This window comes from Contarinia nasturtii, unplaced genomic scaffold (genome assembly GCF_009176525.2).
Source record: "Contarinia nasturtii isolate CC-2019 unplaced genomic scaffold, AAFC_CNas_1.1 Cnas_scaffold_187, whole genome shotgun sequence".
Classification (NCBI taxonomy): domain Eukaryota; kingdom Metazoa; phylum Arthropoda; class Insecta; order Diptera; family Cecidomyiidae; genus Contarinia; species Contarinia nasturtii.
Window position 1 is genome coordinate 3,578,555 of NW_022197544.1, and position 19,620 is coordinate 3,598,174.

The 19,620-nt window shown below is 32.8% G+C and overlaps 3 protein-coding genes across 4 annotated transcripts; 2 read left to right on the top strand and 1 right to left on the bottom strand.

Annotated features, from left to right (window-relative positions):
• Positions 1 to 88: 88 nt before the first annotated feature.
• Positions 89 to 3,401, top strand: LOC116352455 (ubiquitin carboxyl-terminal hydrolase 5). 2 transcript variants are annotated; one of them, XM_031785063.1, is made up of 7 exons: positions 89 to 248; positions 498 to 611; positions 685 to 999; positions 1,080 to 1,786; positions 1,861 to 1,937; positions 2,024 to 3,106; positions 3,180 to 3,401. In XM_031785063.1, the coding sequence occupies exons 2-7, from the start codon at positions 516 to 518 to the stop codon at positions 3,350 to 3,352; spliced, it is 2,451 nt and encodes an 816-aa protein (XP_031640923.1). In that variant the 5' UTR covers positions 89 to 248; positions 498 to 515; the 3' UTR covers positions 3,353 to 3,401. The 2 variants fall into 2 exon arrangements, with proteins under 2 accessions (XP_031640923.1, XP_031640924.1); XM_031785064.1 differs by lacking the exon at positions 89 to 248 and having other exon boundaries at positions 478 to 611.
• Positions 3,402 to 5,906: 2,505 nt separating this feature from the next.
• LOC116352023 lies at positions 5,907 to 9,969 on the bottom strand. The gene is made up of 4 exons (XM_031784207.1): positions 9,283 to 9,969; positions 6,933 to 7,057; positions 6,418 to 6,855; positions 5,907 to 6,335 (listed from the first exon to the last, which is right to left on the bottom strand). Exons 1-4 carry the CDS (start codon positions 9,496 to 9,498, stop codon positions 6,014 to 6,016), a joined length of 1,101 nt encoding a protein of 366 aa, XP_031640067.1. The 5' UTR covers positions 9,499 to 9,969; the 3' UTR covers positions 5,907 to 6,013.
• Positions 9,970 to 15,018: 5,049 nt separating this feature from the next.
• On the top strand, positions 15,019 to 18,382 carry LOC116352022 (1-acyl-sn-glycerol-3-phosphate acyltransferase gamma-like). Its single transcript, XM_031784206.1, has 6 exons — positions 15,019 to 15,149; positions 16,725 to 16,959; positions 17,069 to 17,403; positions 17,479 to 17,889; positions 17,964 to 18,111; positions 18,186 to 18,382. The coding sequence occupies exons 2-6, from the start codon at positions 16,779 to 16,781 to the stop codon at positions 18,269 to 18,271; spliced, it is 1,161 nt and encodes a 386-aa protein (XP_031640066.1). The 5' UTR covers positions 15,019 to 15,149; positions 16,725 to 16,778; the 3' UTR covers positions 18,272 to 18,382.
• Positions 18,383 to 19,620: the final 1,238 nt, after the last annotated feature.

Consider the following 19,620-nt stretch of genomic DNA (forward strand, 5'->3'; position numbering starts at 1 on the left):
AAAATGCGTCGAGAACATTTGCGATGTGCATTAAATGTGAATAGCATTCGTATGGTGAAATTACTCTGAATGACTGTCGTATTTTGCTTGTCATTCGATTACAGCGAAAAGATAGAAGCGCTTATCCATCAAAATAGTTTGATATTTAGATTCATTTAGTGAATAGAGTTTAGCGGTTTTATGCACCATTGTTTTCACTGAGTTATTACTTACAATCAAAGTTTTTTTTTTTCTATTTCATTTGAAACGTAAGTAGAAACTGTTGTGCATCACCAAAGTTCAAATACAAATATCAATAAAATATTGGCAAACCATTTTTTTTCGTTGCTTGGAATGGGATTTATCGGTTTTTTTTTCACATTGTTTCTATAAATACATAACATCGACAGACACATTAAATCCGCATTGATTTTCTGGCGTGTGTGTCATCGCATTTTTTCTTCTTCTTTTTGTTTTTTATGAAATGACTCATTTTTTTTTGTTTCATTTGATTAAAGATTCGATTCACATAAAACATGGAGGTGTTGAGTGCACACTTGAAAGCTATTCGAGTTCCATGCGGTTCGGATAATGTCTATAAAGATGAATGCGTTTATTCATACGACACACCGGTAATTGTTTGAATCGTTTTTTCCCCTTTTTTATTTCTACTTTATTAATTGCAATCATATATTTCAAATGTAGGAAACTCCAACTGGACTGTATGTGAGTTTATGGTCCTTCCTTGGTTTTGGTCATGAATACGTTGAAGGTTATTATAAAAAGACTGGCAATGCTGTATTTTTACACATTTATCGTGAAAAAATTGAAATACCCGGATCAAATGAAACACAAAATGATGGTCCCGAAAAGAAAATCACACGATTGGCAATTGGCGTTGAAGGCGGTTTCGATCCAAATGAAAACAAACGAAAATACGAATACAAAGATCATTTGAGTGTGGTTGTTTTTCCGAATGCCGTTAAAATTCCATATCCAAACATTGATTTGCCATTGTTGGTGAGTAACTTTTTGAATAAAGTAGACGCATTTTGAATGATGATAAATTCAATTTTTTTTTTTTCATCCAATATTTATAGGTTAGCAATGCCGTCGAAGCGATTATGTCAGCCGAATCGGTGACTAACAAATTGGAAAAAGATGCACTCACTGGTACTTGGGATGGTGAAAAGCGTCAGGTATCGCAATATGCAAACAATTTACAACAATTAGACAATGGAAAGAAAATTCCACCATCCGGATGGAAATGCGAAAAATGTGATTTAACCAATAATTTATGGTTGAATTTAACGGATGGTTCGATTTTATGTGGTCGTCGATTTTTCGATGGTTCCGGTGGCAATGATCATGCCATTCAACATTACAATGTATGCGGTTATCCGTTGGCTGTTAAACTGGGAACAATTACCCCAGATGGCAAAGGCGATGTATTCAGCTATGTTGAAGACGATATGGTTGAAGATCCAAAATTGATTGAGCATTTGGCACATTTTGGTATTAAATCAAATCAATTGGAAAAGACTGAAAAATCAATGGTTGAACTCGAATTGGATTTGAATCAACGAATTGGTGAATGGAGCATTTTAACCGAAAGTTCAAGCAATCTGGAGCCAATCTGTGGGCCCGGTTACACTGGCATGAAAAATCTTGGAAATTCATGTTATATGAACAGTGTGATGCAAACATTATTCACAATTCCCGACTTCATCGATCGTTTCGTCACAAAATCATCGAAAATTTTTGAACGTTACCCCAATGATCCGACCAATGATTTTGATATTCAATTGTAAGCGAACGTTTTTTTTCTCACTTTTCATTTTTTTTTATCGTAGTTTAATAATAATTGTAAATATCTTTCAGTGCAAAGCTTGGTACCGGCTTATGGAGCGGTAAATATAGTGGCGTTGCCGATAACACATTGGACTCAGATAATACTGGTATTACTCATTCATTATTAACTTGCATTTCCATTACATTCCATTATGTTCCATTACATGTTGATTAATTTACATTATTCGTCTAGGTATTTCGCCGGTTATGTTCAAAAATTTGATTGGAAAAAATCACAAAGATTTCTCCAGCAAATTACAACAAGATGCTCAAGAATTTTTACTGCATATTATCAGTGAATTGCAAAAGCATAGCCGCAACGAAACAAATCCGGCCGATGCGTTAAAATTTTCGGTCGAAGATCGTCTTGAGTGCTGCGCCAGCGGCAAGGTGAAATACACGAAACGTGATGAATATTGTCTGCCATTGCATATTCCATTGCAGAAAGCAACAAATGCAGCTGAGGTTCGGGCATACGATCTAAAAGTGACCGAAGCTGAGAGTCGTGGTCAAAAGATTGATCCAAATTTACATGTTCGGCCACGAATTCCATTGCAATGTTGCTTAGATCGTTTCGGTCAGACCGAAATTGTTGAACAATTCTATAGCACGGCAATTAATGGCCAGACAAATGCAAAGAAAACCACCCGTCTGGCAACAATGCCCGATTATATAATTTTGCATTTGAAAAAATTTACATTGCGTGAGGATTGGACATGTGTTAAGCTTGATGTTGCTGTTGAAATTCCTGACATTTTGGATTTGGGATCGTTGCGTTCAACCGGCTTGCAGCCGAATGAAGAATTATTGCCGGAGTTGGATCGAGAACCACCACAACCTGAACTCAATGAAACATTTATCGCTCAATTGGTCGATATGGGCTTTCCAATTGACGCATGCAAACGTGCTGTATTCTTTACGAAAAATGTCGGCCTTGAACCAGCCACACAATGGATCATGGAACATATTTCGGACAGTGATTTCGGTGATCCATTTGTGCCACCCGGCACAGATTTATCAAAGAATGCAGCTGCATTTGTGCCAGATGCATCCGGATTGGAGATGCTTATGAATATGGGATTTAATGCTGTTCAAGCAACAAAAGCACTTAAGGAAACAAACAACAACGTCGAACGGGCCGCCGATTGGATATTCTCTCATCAAATGGAAATCGATAACTTGGAAGATGGCATCGAAATTGAGACCATTGAGAATGCACCAGCACCAGCACCAGAACCAACTGCAGCTCAATCAAATCAACGGGATGGAGACAGTCGTAAGTGATTTTTCGAATCGAAATGATTATTTCCGGTTTTAATTGTTTGTGTACATTTTTTTATGTGTTTCAGAATACAAATTGGTCGCATTTATATCGCATATGGGCTCATCATCACAAGTCGGTCATTATGTGTGTCACATTTTGAAAAACGATAAATGGGTTATATTCAATGACAGCAAAGTTGCCATTTCACAGAATCCTCCAAAGGAATTAGGCTATTTGTATTTGTATCAACGGCTCTAAGTCAATAATGATTCGAATAAGAAAAATAAAACATCATCATTCAAAGCAACATTTATTTTCGCATAACCTCATCGAACTATAAGGCATTTAAAATGTAGTAATTTTTGAATATAATTCAAATGATTCATCTAAAACAAATGGAATTAATAACAAAAAAGGCAACAAATAAATCAATCAAATTTGAAAGAAAAATCGCTTCAAAAAATCTCTTTGTTCAACAAGATTTTTTTCATAAAATTCAGTACAATCTATGAATAAAGAAATATTTGCGCAAAAACATTGCTATCGGGGTTTTCTTTCTTTCTTTGGCACTATTTTCCTTTTTTTCAAAATAAAATTGCTGTATTGGATTGAAATAAATCTTTTTCGAGACATATTTTACTCGAAAGTAAACTCATTACTTTGTTGGGTTATTTCCCGGTAATTTATTTTCGAAGTGGAAGAATGAAGACAAAAAATTAGATTTCCTTGGACTGCAACCATTTTTTTTTTTTTTTGAATACGATCATTGTATTTTCGGCCAAAAATTGAAACGCCTTCGTTTTTTACCGTGAACAGAAGATATTTTGAACGTTGCAAATGTTGGTTAGTATTGTGCTGGCGCAACAAACAATTGAACAAAATTACCGAATTCCAGAAAATGTTGATGTCAATGAACGATATCGTGTATTCGACTCGGCTTCAGATTGGCGGCTTATAAGCGCCCAGTGAAAACAGAAAACAAATTTTAACAAGCTTATATGTTGTACATTTTTTGAATGCTACGGAATGTCTTTGACACATTTATGAGAAATGCTTGTGTGTGTTTTGGATATTCGGTGAACAGTTGATGGGATTAAAAGTGTCACGAGCCGCAAAAGTGGTTGTTTATTTCACAAATACAAGATAGTTGGCCTTAATGCAACGCACGATGCAACGTCAACAAATATTTCGTATGAGTGGAGCAATGAGTTTCTTTATTTTTTCTTGTAATGCAATAAATGACACCTCTTGAAACACTTTCAAAAATCGATTCAATCGATTTAAAAACATACCATTCCATTGACCGAAATTCCAGTCATTTTTCTATAATTTATGATAGGTTTAGATAAAAAAATAAAATAAAGGAAGAAAATGTCAACAGGGTTGTGAGAGCTATTCACTTTAGAAATCTGCATCGGGGCGCATGTGGGGGCATTTTGTGAATTTCATCGAGGACCATGGGTGGCAAAAATTGCACCGCCATATATTTTCATTGTGAATTTTCATATTTCTTCTTCTGAAAATGTGGATTATTCTGTGGCTCACTGCTGCAACGAATAACTTCAATCAAATTGAGTGTTCGCTCAATCTCATCGAGCTTATTACCTGTAAGCAAATAAAAAATGAAACCAGAATTAAACAAAGCAAATTAAAAGTAATCATTGATTTTTCCAGTTTTATCGCCTCCTTTCGAATCGATGTAGATCTTCAATTTTTGTGCACCTTTGAGCTTCATGCGTTCTCCATCAAACTGTACAAAATTAAATTTTGCAAACGGTACGGTATTGTTGATAAAGACTATTTTTGTGAGACTGGCTACTACTAATTGTACTGGCCATTTTGTTGCCAATAATGCCAGAATAGTACAGGCCTTCGATATTTTGAATACATTCTTCAAACGATGCGATGTATTTCTCGGCAGCTCCAACAATATGCATAACTTTCGTTGGAAATTGCAATTTAAATGTGATTTACCGTCTTCATCACCGCGTTCCCAAAGCATTTTTGCATCGATCGTTGTTTTTTATTCGCTTCAAATCAAATCTTTTGTTAAAACTGTCGAAATAAAATGCAAAATTAATTGAAAATCACTGACCGGCTTATCGGACGCAAAAAAATGATAGAAATTACCGAAATTTGAAAAATTCAATTCACTGTGCACAGATGATAGGCTCTTTTTGAATTTTGTGAATGCAAAATGGCGAATAATGAAAAAGTTAGCAATTTTTAGCTAGTCAAAACATTCATCCAACTCTTTTGTGGTGTGAATGTTTGTGAATGTTTGATCCTGGTGTTTCGTGTGTGAATAGTTTTCTTACTTTGAGACATGAACACAAGCATTTATAACATTTGCCTGAGTGTGCGTTAGACACTCGATGAAATGTGATATAATGAATATGCCAAATGTCGCCAATGTTGATTTCATAACAATGTTTCATGTTGGTTTCATTAAGCAGCGTCTGCATCAACGCTTCGATGAAGAGAGTGTTTTCTTTTTCGAACATTATTATTTTTCATGATATTAAAAGCAACATTCATTTTTCAACAAAATTGATTTTTTTCTTCTCTGAAATTCTTCAACATATGCTGAACTTAAAATAAATGGTACAATTGACGCAATGAAAACCAAAAACCATGAATAAACTGGGGGGTAAAATTTTGATCATAAAATATATATATATATTTTTTAAACATATTTTGAATTATGAATGTAAACATTGAAAAAGAAAATCACGAGTTTTTTTTGTTCTTCTTCAAAATAACTAAAAATAATTAATCATTGAAAGGGAATTAAAAAAAAAGAACCGTTCCAAAAAAGTTAATAAAAATTTCGGAAAAATGTCCGAAAAACAAAACAAAAATAATGTGTATGATAGTGCTTATAAAAGAAAATTAATTCTGTAAAAAATTAAAGATGTTTTAAATGCGGGCACGCATTACTTCTTGCTCTCTTTGAATCATATTAACCGACTGAAGATAGTCATACAATATGTTAATGTAATCATCACGATATCGTTGGAAATGAGCCACATGCGATGATTTATCCCAGCACTTCCAATCGCAGCGTATACCAAGCGATTCCCATGAGTTTCTTACAGCCAAATTCGAGTTTACCGAACCGATTGGATCCTTGTGTGATAACAAAAAGAGAGCTGGCTTCTTCACCAAAGTGCTGTGAAACATTTGGCTCGAGCGGATGTAATGCGATGTGGCCGGTTCGTGGAATGTCTTCAAATGATATCTGTATAGAAAATTCAAAGTTATTGTATTTTCAGAAGAAAAAAATCATAATTTTTGGACCTTATTTTCCAAATGAAACTTACATCAAATAATTCTTCAATGCACGTTCTAGGGTGTCATTTTTAGGGAATACGGCTTTTGGTACACCAATAGTGAGCTCTGACAATTCAACCGCACTATCCCATACTTGTCCTTGAATATTATCTAATACATGTCGATATCGTTCAATGTCCCGTGACATGTGAACCATGCATTCGCCCCAGAAATAAGCGCCAACCGAAAAGCCATGCAACAGCACCGGATTTTTTGTGCTCACATTATTTGCTAGAAATTTGACAACATCGGCGGCAACCAGCTGTGTTCCTTTTGTTGGCCACATAACTTGCCACGGTGTAACACTCACCGACATCACATCAAATCCTTGGTCAATATAAAGTTGAGCATATTTTTTAATGTGATTCGGTTTTGCCATTAGCCATTGAAATAAAACGACCAACGGTTTATCGAGTTCAGTTTTTAATCTGTCAAAAAGACACATATGGTTACGCATTTTTGATAATCTTTGAATTGGCGTAAAATTTAATTTGAAAACACCAACCTTAGTGTGGTTTCATCCTTTTCAATGCATCGCTTTTGTTCGCTCAACAAACGCATGTGTTTTGTAATTTCATGAGTGCTAATTGAGCGAAGCTGTGAAAATGCTGCCAAATAACTGCGTTCAATCTAAATGACGGAAATTGGATAAAAGATTAGTGTTGACAATGTAATCAAACCCATTATAGAGTATATAGAATATGCAAAACGAACAGATGATCGAAAGCTTGCCTGTTTCTTTGTTTCCGTTGTATACAATGATATATGGGTTGTGTCATTATTAAGTGAAACCTTGCAAGTGCTCGAGCACTAGAGTGTCAATTGTAGTTGAATGACAAAGGAATGAGTTTCATTCTTTTTGAATTCATGCACATAAAAATAGACGATAGTTTGCATTAAAATACACAATACAATCAATAAAATGACCTTCGATAAAAATTCAACGTTTAAATGCAACGGAATTGGAAAAAATATTGGTATAGATGTGTACACAAGAAACGTATCACTTAATGCAAGTCAGTAAAAGAGGTGCAATTTTTTTGCATTTGGACATTGTCAATAATGATATTGAACCATAAAAGAAAAACAAAACTTTAAAATTGAATAAATTTATTTTGGGAAAAAATTATCTAAAAAATCATTAAACGTTACCAGTCTGATAATTTACATTACGCCAAATTGATGATTAGTTGATGGTAATAATTATCGTTGAACGAACACGTCAGCATATACAGCGAAATGGAGTGAAAAGAGTGGTAGAGACGGAGAAAGAACAGAATATTAATAAAGATGGAAAGAAGAAAGAAAAGCACAGAGAGAGAGAGATAAAAAAAATCCAATTGGTTCGCAACAATATAATGTTGCGCGAGCTTCATTAAGGTGACCGCGTGATCGTATCATAAAAATGAACAAAATATACAGCAAAGCGCAGGCACATCTGAAGCACAATAGCAAAATTGTCACGGTCAACGAAAAAAGAACAAAAAGTACAAAAAAACCGTCTGCCTCTGCCCACAGTTACAAAAACTTGCAATTTTGGAATAAAGTCTATGGACCAGTTAGATGTCGCTTAAAATACACAATTCGTCTCATTGAACACCGTTCTGTTTCTATGCAGACAATCAGCTGTTTATAAGTTAACCACAACAGTAGTGTTTGCATGGTGTCCGATATTCAAAAAGTTGATTTTATTGAAATGTCATGTTTCTGGTTTTATATCATCATTCGTCGTTTAATTTATGTTAGCACTTATAAATGCAAATCATTCCTATGAGCAAATCCAATTTTTTGTAGTTTAGAAATAAAACGCAATTCTTGATTTTCTATTCATTTCGGCAAGAGGAATCGAAAAAAAGTATCCAAATAGAGAGATGGATTTTTCGACTAAAGACATAGAAACAGATGTCAATGAAAAATAAATCAAATTGGGTCTATGTCATCTTATGTAATAAAACGAAGCATATAAACAAAAGTAATTGTATGTCATTTTCATCAAAATTATTTATTGTGACAAAAGCGATTGTTTTTAATCTTCAGAAACAGTAAATGGCACCTTTTCTCATCACAAATTTATGAACTAATCAATGTTAAAGACAAGAAGCGAGGCCTTGAAACGTATAAACGTTTTCGTTAAATTGGTACTACACCAATCGTCTATTTTTAATGTGAATATTCAATTTATCAATATCGATTTTTATGTTCGTATGTGGCTTGAATAATTTTCTATATTTTGTTTGGATACAGTATTATCGCTTTGATCGAATTTCAAATGTAAATTCAATAAAATGTGCAATCTATTTTGGAAAAAAAAAAAAAAAATGCTTGATAACAATTGAGAACATTTAATAGAAAACAAAACACAATCATTTTCTGTAAACAAATTGTAAATGCGTGTTCGTGTTTGGGAAGAGCGACAGTGTTATTGATTTAAAGCGGATTGTTGCTGTGTAGCGGCATGTACATGAGTTCAAAACGTGATATCATAAGACTTCATACTTCGTGCTCTCCCCTTCCCTCTCGCGCATATATTCATTTCATAGCGTTATGTGAATATATTTTTGGTGTATTTTTTCTTCGCTGTTGTCAATGCAATGCATTCAAAAATTGGGTCGACATTAATGAAAATCGATGCATTCGAAAAACTAAACTGAAATCCTTCTATGGTCTGGAAATTACATAGTGGAAATGAATGCGAACACTTTTTTTGCTCACACTCTGAAGAGTGTCCAGAATCGTTGATGTTACAAAGAAGAGCAAGAAACAGAAGACAATCATCTGTTCGGTTGTTTCATCGTTTTTCCGATTAAAAAAAAACATATCACCGGCAAACTTTAATAATCTATGATAATACTTACGGTAGTATATTTCTTCGTCATGACAGAATAGTTTCGTGTATTTTGCACCGTGATATTCGGTGCAGTACACAATACATGCTGCACTCGACAAGGGTAGTGCGATGCAGTTGATGTCGATCCATTGGCATGTGCATCAATGGCAAAGTGCAATCGATTAGCTGAGCTGATGACAGCCGTCGCTCCCATTCGCATCGTTGACAATTTTGAATGGAACATTTTTTTCTTATTCTTCTTTAAATCGACACTTCTTTTGCTCTGAATTGTTTCGTAAAAATCGACAGTTGGACGAACTTGAATCGGTTATTTGATTTTTTGAAATACACAATTCCAAAGTAAAATCAATCATTCGTTGTATTTGTTTTATTTTTTGTTCTCAATTTATACAGGCTATGTGAATATTAATTATTCAGAAGATTGATATATATAATGGCAATATTATTTATTGTTAAAAATAGATCACGTTTTTTTATGCAATTTATCTGCACCACCCGAACGATTTCGAAGAAAAGTGTTTCTTTGCGGATCAATTGCACTGGTCCAACTGAAATATGTAAACTATTTCACACAGCTGTCCACAGCTATATGTATTTCTTGTGGTCTTGAGCTAGCTGGTTAGCTACCAGTACTGAATGAATCGATGTTCAGCGACCGACTGAAATTTTATATTCTCGCGGTACCACTGCATAACAATCAAACACTATATGGATTTTAAGTATATGACTTATATCGTGTGAGCACGCTGCTGTATGTTGCGTCGGTTAGTTTTGTTATTGGCCCGTTTAAACGAACGAATCATACGATTCGGTTAAATACGTTTGCATCAACGCATACACATAATTCTCGCCGTTTTTTTTTTCGTGTAGAATGTGTAAAAGAAGTTCTATTTAAATTAGATTGTACACGTAGAACATACATAGACACAGCATATGTGGCACTGAACAAACAATAAAATAGATAAAAATACAAATGAATCAGAGTGATAAGATGAAGATGACAAATATTATATTCTTGCAAACTGTCGCGACTTTGTTTTGGTATGTTTTTTTTTATTTGATGATTATTTGCGAAATACACAAGTTTTTGCGTTAAAAAAATAAATACGCTTCGATTGGTTTAGGATGAGTTTTATGTGTGTTTATCGACCATTCAAAACGATCTCTGCGAGAGTAATAATTTCCGATGCAAAAAATAGCAATAACTATAATTTATTTTCGAAACATGTACTTTGCAATTTCTGCACACTTATAAGTTATGCATTACACGTTAGAAAAAAAGTTGCTACGTTTATTGCTTAATGTGAAACGTAGTTTTATACATTAAGCTATGGAATAGTAAGATATATATATATATATATATATATATATATATATATATATATTTGTTCAGTGATTTTAGAGAAAACCAGAAAAGATAGAGAGTTCGGGTTTTCGGCATTCGATAGGGCATAAAAAACCCTCCAGACGTATTTTTTATTTTCCCCATAAGTGCTCCCCATTTAATTTTTTCATTCATGGACCCTCTTTTTTGGATTCCACTTTGAAAAATATTTCGATTCCACTCACCATTTATTGAGTGGATAACGAATGGATTCGGGTGGAATTATTTTTCTCCGCAACTTTATTGGGTGGATAAACGATGGAATAAATGAGTTTTACTTCAGTGTTAATTTGATTACTTTGGATCTAGATGAAACTTGTTGAAAAAAAGTTGGAGACACCCGAGGCACCAAATTGTTTTAGATTCCTTATAAAATTACCTTTCGAATGGTATATAAATTATGGAGTTTCCGGCAGGTTTGATGGCATTTTACGCTGGCCGTTTGGCCGAAATATGAAAAATTATGAGAAAAATCGGCTTCCGAATCTTATAGCAAGCAACCTAGTTCTATGATTTTGATGAAACTTTGCCAGATGATAGCTCTTGGAACCCTCTTTCCAACGGTATATAGCTTATTAGCCAATCGAACTTGTGGATGTGTTTCCCAGGTGGCCGTAGATTGACGCTAGTGATATATCAATGATACTATTGATAGTTCGATATGAATAGCGTGCTATTGGTACATTTTAATTTTGTGACAACAACAATTTGGCTCTTCAATATTTTACCGCAAATGTAGAATCTAAAATATCAAAATAGAGCTCTATATTTGAAGGAATATATTGAAGAGAAATAATTGTTGTTGTCACAAAATTGAAATGTACCAATAGCACGATATTCATATCGTACTATCAATAGTACCATGATATATCACTAGCGTCATTCTATTCACTGCAAATTAGTGAAAATATTTGCAAAGTCAACTTTCAAGGGGAAATTTATTGCGGCATTTTCCTCTGATTACTTTGAATTTTAACATCTGAGTTTTCTGAGAGTAGTTTATGGGGTTTACTGCCTTTTTGAAGCTCAACTCCATAGGTGGCAATATAGCCAAAATGAGAAAAATATAGGTAAAGTACATTTTCGAGCTTCATTGCAAGCAACCTAGTTCTATGATTTTGATTAAATTTCGCCAGATGATAGCTCCCAAAGTCCTCTTTCTAACGCTATATAGCTTATTAGCCAATCAAACTTGTGAAGAGTTTTGGAATTTCAATTTAATTATGGCATTGACAAAAACCTTAGAGAAAAACGAAATCCATGTGATGCATTTATTAGGTAGTTCTGGACGTTCTCATTTCAGTAATTGAATTGAACGATTTCACCATTTATGGATCATCAGCGCAGCTTTCAAGAAAACCATCTATATAATTTATAGGATTTACTAACTTTTTGAAGTGGGAGCGCATAGGTAGTCGTTGAGGCAATATGAGGAAAATATTGGCAAAATCAATTTTCAAGGTGTAATTTATTTTAAAAAAATTGTGGCAAAAAATTCAAAATATGAATGTCGAGTAGTTTGTTTTTCTTAGTAGTACGGTTCCACGTTTCACATTAAGCTCTACGGCCAAAAACTGGCAGTGTATTCTAAATATAAGCGGACCATACGGACCAAAAGCATGCGATTCGCATGATGCGAACTGACTACAAATTCGACTCGGAAAAAACCGTCTTCTTATAAATGCTTCAAAAGGTGGTTCCTTGAAGTATTTTTGAGAATACTTAATTTCGTAAACTTTTGGAACACACTATGTATTCCTTCAAGAAATACAAAAAAAATGGTTAATGCAGTTCACATGTCTGATTGGATTTTTTTTACTGTAAGTAGTTTTTTGTTCCAATGACATGAAATAAAAATGAAATAAGATAGTTCCGCATTTCCGTATTGCACCGGTAATGTTTATCGACCATTGTTTTTTCGTTTTTATTTAATTTAATTGTGACACGTTGTCGTTAAATCGGCCATTCACCCATGCACGCATGCATTTATGACCTCCAAACATTTTTGATTCACGCGTCTTATGCATGATTCAAACGATTTTTTGTTGACCATCACTAAGTGTCTCGGTTCAATGCAAAGAGATAATTTTACTTTCACGCCATCGTCGAATAACAATGCAAATGCATTACATAATAACATTTTCGATGAATTATTACCTGTATATCGTTGCACGCTTTGATTTGTGATACAAAGTGTTTTTTTAGTTTGTCGTCCCAAACTGATATTCATGTCAACTGCGGTAATTACATATGAAAGGAGAGAGATAGAGTGAAATCATATGTTGAGCAATGAAATGCAATAAATGAAAAGAAATACACAAATTAGGTAAAGTAACTAAACGATCGCGATACGGTGTATGGCTTTGTCGTTTCCATTTCGTATTTGTATGCGGTGAGAAAATATTCATGCGTATCTCTATCGTTTGGGTTTTTTTTGCTTCTGTACTCTGTTTTTTTACTAATAAGCCGGTCTTAACGAATAAATTATTGAATGCACGAATTCATTTGTAGGAGAAAATGAGACAAAATTGCCATTGCATGCACAAATTTCACGCAATAATCTCATTTCAAGAATACAAATCGGGTATGTGCAATAGAAAAAGTGATTTTTAATTTGTTTGCACTAAAAAGTGGACTATATAGATTGAAAGTTTCGATTAGATGTTTGTAAAATTCATCAAAATTTAATTCTCTACAAAAACATGCTGCCCGAGTGGAATTTAATCAAAGTAAATTTTACAATGAACTATATCATACGTTTTATATATTGAACTATTAATTATGTCGCCATCGCATCGTTGGTTATGAATTAATTTTTCCTATACTTGTCTTCCTATCTCAGCTAGATAATACCGAAGTCCGAGCTGCTTGGCTGTATGCAACATGAACTATTGTTTCTTAATTGAATTTATTTGTTTATTACAAGTTTTAACAAAGATGATGAGCAATAATTTTGAAGAATGCATCAATAAATACGTAAATGGGCTTTGTTTGGAAGACAGGATGATTATCGGTTTTTAAAATAAAAATGAAGAAAATAGAAGAACAAATTACAATCATGCATTCATCACTATTAAATTCACATGAGTCACATGAAAAAAATGTCCGCATGCATATGAATGCACACTATCCTGTATCATCGCAAAAAGTGAGTTCATTCTTCATATTGAAATAAATTGATTGTTGAGTTATATTTTTCGCCCGGTGTTTACTTCACGCTTCCATGCACCATTTAGATCGTGTTTTCAAAATGGACGAAATTTTTATGAACGGACGAGATGCCGGTTCCGATGTTGTTTTGTAAATTTTCGATATGTTTTTCAAGAATGAATTCGACTGATGGACTCTTTTGATTGGCTGTATTTATACGCCAGGAAGTAATGCCGACAAAGCATTGAAAGTTCAATAGATTAATCAGTTGCCCATTTGAAAAACTCGAACAATCGAATATTTACCAAAAATTGCTATGCTTGACAAAATCTACTCCATTAACACGTGTACTATTGTCTTCATCTTCAACAAATTGTGAAAACACGACATTTAAAAAAAAATAATAAATTTAAAATACTTCAATTCTCTTTTCAATGTTCTGACTTCTATTATCATGGCAAACCTAAGCGAAAAATCTTCTTTCACCGATATTTGCAAGACTCTCAAACAATCGAATCAATACATTTTTTTTAAATTCCAAATACAAAATAAATACGTCTTTATTAATCATCGATAATGAAATAAAATATGAAAACACTATAAGAGGTTATGTTGTTAAGGGATGGAAATGTATTAACCTGGCATATTGTGTTTATTTCATTGAATGGCAGAATAAGCTTCAGATCAAATGTTCAAAAAATAAACCAACATCGTTTCTTTATAATGAGAATATGACGATATAATAAATATAATGACGATATTTATAAATAAAAAAAGCCAACTCATAAAATTCTAGAAGCGGGTAAATGATGTATGGAAATTCAATTTAAATAAATCAAATGAAACAACGAACATAAAAACATTTCGTAATTTTAAATTTAATTTTAATCAGTTGGACCAAAAAATCCCAAAAGATAATAATAAAATCAAACGAAGCTGACAATATTCATCATTGATGAAATATAAATGCAACAAATTAGCTTATTAATTACTTGTATGCAATAAAAAGTACAATTTTCCAAAAAAGAGGTTTTTTTCCATTTATTATATTGCCATCAAGTTTTTAGTTATGTTATTTTGAGATTTTTCGTGTAATTTGAAATTATTGTTTTTGAATCACGTTTTTCGTTCATTTATTTAACGAACGTTGACTTCACGTCATTCAAATTGATAACAGCGCCACTTGACAACGACAGTTTGCCTGAATGAAAAACTGTCGTAGCAAAACATTTAGTTTGCATTGAATCAGGCAGCTACTGATAGTTCATTCAGTGTTTTGCAATAAACCCGATTTGTACTGTGATTTAATCAGTACTCAATAAGAAAGCGCGTAAAATATGGTAAAAATTCTAAATGCATTTCTTATTGTATTAAAATACGATTAATATGGTTATTGGTTTGTGTCAGCAAATGTGCTCAGCTTGAGCAAAACACATTTGCAGCTACCGTGGAGTATAATAAGTGCTTTTTCAAAATATAAAATTTAATATTTTATGTGTTATTCGATGAGTTTTCAACAGATGAAGTGTGCACTATTCTAAACAATCAATTTTGTTTAGTAATTTATCTTTAAAAATACTGCATGTTTACGCAGACAAAATGTCCAAATATGGACTATTCAATGTGGCCAAATGTGAAGTTTTACTGTATTAAATACATTGTTGAATAAGAGAGTGTTGTCCACGTTTTGTTTTTTTGAAAAATATACATCTCTACTGATGGCCATACATAATTATGTTCTATATTTCGTGTTGATAGTAATTAGAGATTTCTATTGAGTTAGAGCATTTATTTTTAATTGCATTTTTTTAATAATTAGAAAAAATATGACAAGATTTTTTTTAAAGGCGGTGGTCATTCCAAAGGTTGGGCGAAACGTGCCAAAAAAAAAACTTTTTATAAAAGAAATAAATCGTGATATTTTTCGGGAGTATGTGAAATAATATTGAATGAAACATGAAAAAAGCATTTAATATCAATCGTTCGATAAAATTGCTATGAAATTAGAGGCACAATCACCTTGTTGTCCTTCTACAAAACATAAATGGAACGAAATCGTATTGGCATTTCATAAAAAACGTTTCTGATAATTACATCACACTACTTGATTTGCCTTTCAAATGATGACTGTAATGTCATGCAAATCGTTCGCTTAATCACCCGATTGAATTCAAAGTCATTGCGTATGTATGACCATTGGCATACTCTAAAATCGGCGTTTTGATCTACAATCGATTATATGCACAATGTGATAACATTCTCTTCGGGTGGCAGAAAATGTTAAAGAGATAATACGAGCAACTGTTATATTCAGCTCTTTTTAATCACGCTCCTTATTTATGATTTTCAAAAATTACCACGGCGCTGATTTCAAGAACTATGTCAATTTATTTCTGCTTGAGTTATCATAATTCAATTGATTTTCTTTTTTGGTAGTTGTTGATGTTGCAAAAAAAAATCAAGAGCAGTGCAAGATTTATTAATATTTTCGAACAAAACTGTTTACAGCGCCACATTATAATGTGACGTTTCCATATAGTGTCGAATGCAAACCATAACATATTCCATTCAAGATTCAACAGTATGATCTTTGGACTTTTGTTACGATAAGTTTAGCGAACGTTCGAGTGACACTTCAATCGGCCTCCTTTGTTCCTTTAATTTCAATGATATTTCGATATGATTACATTTATTACTATACATGACAATATATCATTTTTGAAATCAACGTCATTTTTTCGTCAACCATACACGTTTACATAGTACTCAGTTCAATGATTACACATGTGAATACACTTTTCATTTCGTAATTTAAAAACTAAAAATAAATAAAAAAGTCATTGTTGACTTGATTTAATGATATTTATTATTTGAATCTAAAAAATTTCCTCAACATTATATAAATTGTATTACAGGTACATATGTTATTGAATGTTTGACCGCAATTGTAAATAAGATTCCGCACAAAAATGGATTTATTGGCTCAATTTAAAAGTTCGAACGTTGTTCACCTGTGCTTGGCAATTTCGTATTTTACATCTGGACTCATAATAAATATTGTACAATGTATATTGTTCTATGGACTGAAACCATTCAATAAGAGATTGTATCGCCGTATCGGCTACTATTTATGCTACTCATTTTACAGCCGTAAGTATAAACATATTTCTTCTTGTCGATTGTTTTCAAAGTTTCAAACATTTAAATTGTAATGCAATCACATCTCGTGTCTTCTTTTTCTCAATTTTCATTTATTCAGAAATGGTTTTCATTGCCGATTGGTGGTCAGGCTCGAAATTGTACGTCTATTGTGATGAAGACATTCGGAAAAAGTACTTAGGCAAAGAGCATGCATTGTTATTAATGAACCATACATATGACGTTGATTGGTTAATTGGATGGATGCTGTGCGAAAAAGTCGGTGTGCTTGGCAATTGCAAGGCATATGCAAAAAAAGTGATTCAATACATTCCAGCTATTGGTTGGTCATGGAAATTTGCTGAGTTTGTCTTTTTGGAGCGATCATTTGATAAAGACAAGGAGATTATTGGACGACAAATAAATGAAATCTTCGATTATCCAGACCCGGTTTGGGTATGTCCTTTTTCCATCCGAATGTATTTCGATAACATTCTGATGATTTTAATCGATTTTTTATTTTTCATTTAGCTATTGCTAAACGCCGAAGGAACACGTTTTACTGAAACAAAACATGAAGCATCCGTAAAATTCGCACAAGAACGTGGCATGACCGTTTTGAAACATCATTTAATTCCACGCACAAAGGGTTTCACTGCCAGTCTACCATCATTGAAAGCAAAATGCCCATCGATTCTAGATATTCAGCTTGCATTTAAAAAAACTGACAAGATCGAACCAACCATTGGTAATTTATTACATGGACGTGGTGTCACTGGATACATGCATGTTCGTCGCATTGATATGAAATCATTACCCGATAATGAAGAAGAAGCTGCTGAATGGATGCAAGATTTATTCCGTTTTAAAGATAAACTTCAAGATAGTTTTCATACACACGGTGATTTCTTTAAAGGCACTGGATTGACTCCCGTTGAACCGGTATGTGTGGAAAATTGATTTAATTTCACTTAAAACAAAACAATAACATTTAACATTTCATTAATTTACGTTAGATTGTGTACAAGCCAACCATTGGTACTCTTGGAAATCTTGTGTTTTGGGCCATCGTTACGCTAGTGCCAATGTTATACTATCTTATTGGTCTTTTGTTTAGTGGGAAATTGTTATACTTTCTAATTGGCGTAACCATTATCGGAGTGTGTAAGTATAAACTATAATATAAATCGAATATTGATTAAATCGTTAACTAATTCTTATTATATTTATTTTTTTAGTCTATGTTTTGATGCAGAAAGCTATTGGAATGTCGAAAATAAGTAAAGGGTCATCATATGGTGCCACTACAAAGAATAGTAGTTAAATTCCAACGTAATTGTTATTAATTGTTAATTTAAAACAATGAAAAAAATACACAGTTTTTTGAATAAATTTTTTTTTTGTTCAATCCCAATTATCATCAAATATCAAATGACATGAACCGAGCCCTTTTAATGAATGCTTCATTTGAAAAATATATTTAACAAAAACTATTAAATAACTTAAAGACAAGATTGACTATATACTTATTTTTTTTCTTCATAATATTCCGTTTTGAGTGGAATTGTAAGGAATTTTGTTACACCAGTGACTGGATTAATCGGATTCTCGTCTTTTTTTGTTGTGTTTAAGCTCTTTGAGGTAAGAAGAAGAAGAATCGAGAATCATTTAGCTTGAAGAAAAATTTTTATTCGCAAGTGATAAACACGCAGACATGCTTTCTGTTCTGTTTTTCGTTCCGGATAATCAGTCTCATGTTTTATGGCTTTAGTCGAAATCGGATTTTTGTTTTGATGGAAGACTCTTCTGGAATTGATTAAAATGTAATTGGTATTGGTATTTTACTCTTTCAATGCCATATTTTTTTTAATTTTATTTAAAAAGTTAAAAAAAATTTAAAAGAAGGCATGAAACCGTTCTCACTTTGTCCTCATTATTAGTTCAAAATATGGTTTTTTTTACTTGAATAAAGAATAACGCGTAGAAATTCGGTTGGGCTCGATGAATCTAAAATTTAATTAAAATAAAAAATCCATATTTTCAAGGCGTATTTTAAGTATATTTTTATGTTTTTTTATACATTCTTTTTTGCCAAAAATGTGTATTTTGTATATATGTTTTAGTTCAATGTTTAATCAATTTTCTTAAAAAAGCGGTCCAATACCCCACTTCTGTACGCAGAAGATAAATAGATATAACAAAAACATGAATTTTCGCCATGGAATTTTTTTTTATTTTGGTTTCAGTTTTTTGTTCATTAACTTAAATTCAAGATAATAAAAATTTTCAACTAAACATAATACTGAATCTTCTATTTAATGATTTTTACTCACTGAAGTATATATTTTAAAACCTTAAGTTCAAGACAATACAAATTCAATGTTATGTTTAGCTCTTAGATGCTTAGATGATTACACAGAGAGAAATATTTGTGTAGGGTAACTCGCACTTGCGGTGTTAGCAGAGCATCTAACCCTCAAAATGAGTTACGCACTCTCTTTTACTCTATTTTTGGTGTTAATTTCATCCAAGTGAACGCATCATAGTGAAAGAAGAGATACTATTTAGTCATAGCCGCATGCGTTCAAAGTTATATATGACTACACGTGTATTTCTTCTTTCACTATGATGTGTAACTGATTTTGAAGGGTAGATGCTCTGCTAACACTGCAA

What these genes read in the sequence shown, in the direction of transcription:
- LOC116352023 (XM_031784207.1), bottom strand. Translation starts at nt 9,498, where the DNA reads ATGTTCCATTCAAAATTGTCAACGATGCGAATGGGAGCGACGGCTGTC. An exon ending in TGACGAAGAAATATACTACC is followed by an intron (nt 7,058 to 9,282) that starts GTAAGTATTATC and finishes TCCGTCATTTAG; the next exon opens with ATTGAACGCAGTTATTTGGC. An exon ending in GCATTGAAGAATTATTTGAT is followed by an intron (nt 6,336 to 6,417) that starts GTAAGTTTCATT and finishes TTTTCTATACAG; the next exon opens with ATATCATTTGAAGACATTCC.
- LOC116352022 (XM_031784206.1), top strand. Translation starts at nt 16,779, where the DNA reads ATGGATTTATTGGCTCAATTTAAAAGTTCGAACGTTGTTCACCTGTGC. An exon ending in ATGCTACTCATTTTACAGCC is followed by an intron (nt 16,960 to 17,068) that starts GTAAGTATAAAC and finishes TCATTTATTCAG; the next exon opens with AAATGGTTTTCATTGCCGAT. An exon ending in GATTGACTCCCGTTGAACCG is followed by an intron (nt 17,890 to 17,963) that starts GTATGTGTGGAA and finishes AATTTACGTTAG; the next exon opens with ATTGTGTACAAGCCAACCAT.
- LOC116352455 (XM_031785063.1), top strand. Translation starts at nt 516, where the DNA reads ATGGAGGTGTTGAGTGCACACTTGAAAGCTATTCGAGTTCCATGCGGT. An exon ending in ATTGGACTCAGATAATACTG is followed by an intron (nt 1,938 to 2,023) that starts GTATTACTCATT and finishes TTATTCGTCTAG; the next exon opens with GTATTTCGCCGGTTATGTTC. An exon ending in TCAACGGGATGGAGACAGTC is followed by an intron (nt 3,107 to 3,179) that starts GTAAGTGATTTT and finishes TATGTGTTTCAG; the next exon opens with AATACAAATTGGTCGCATTT.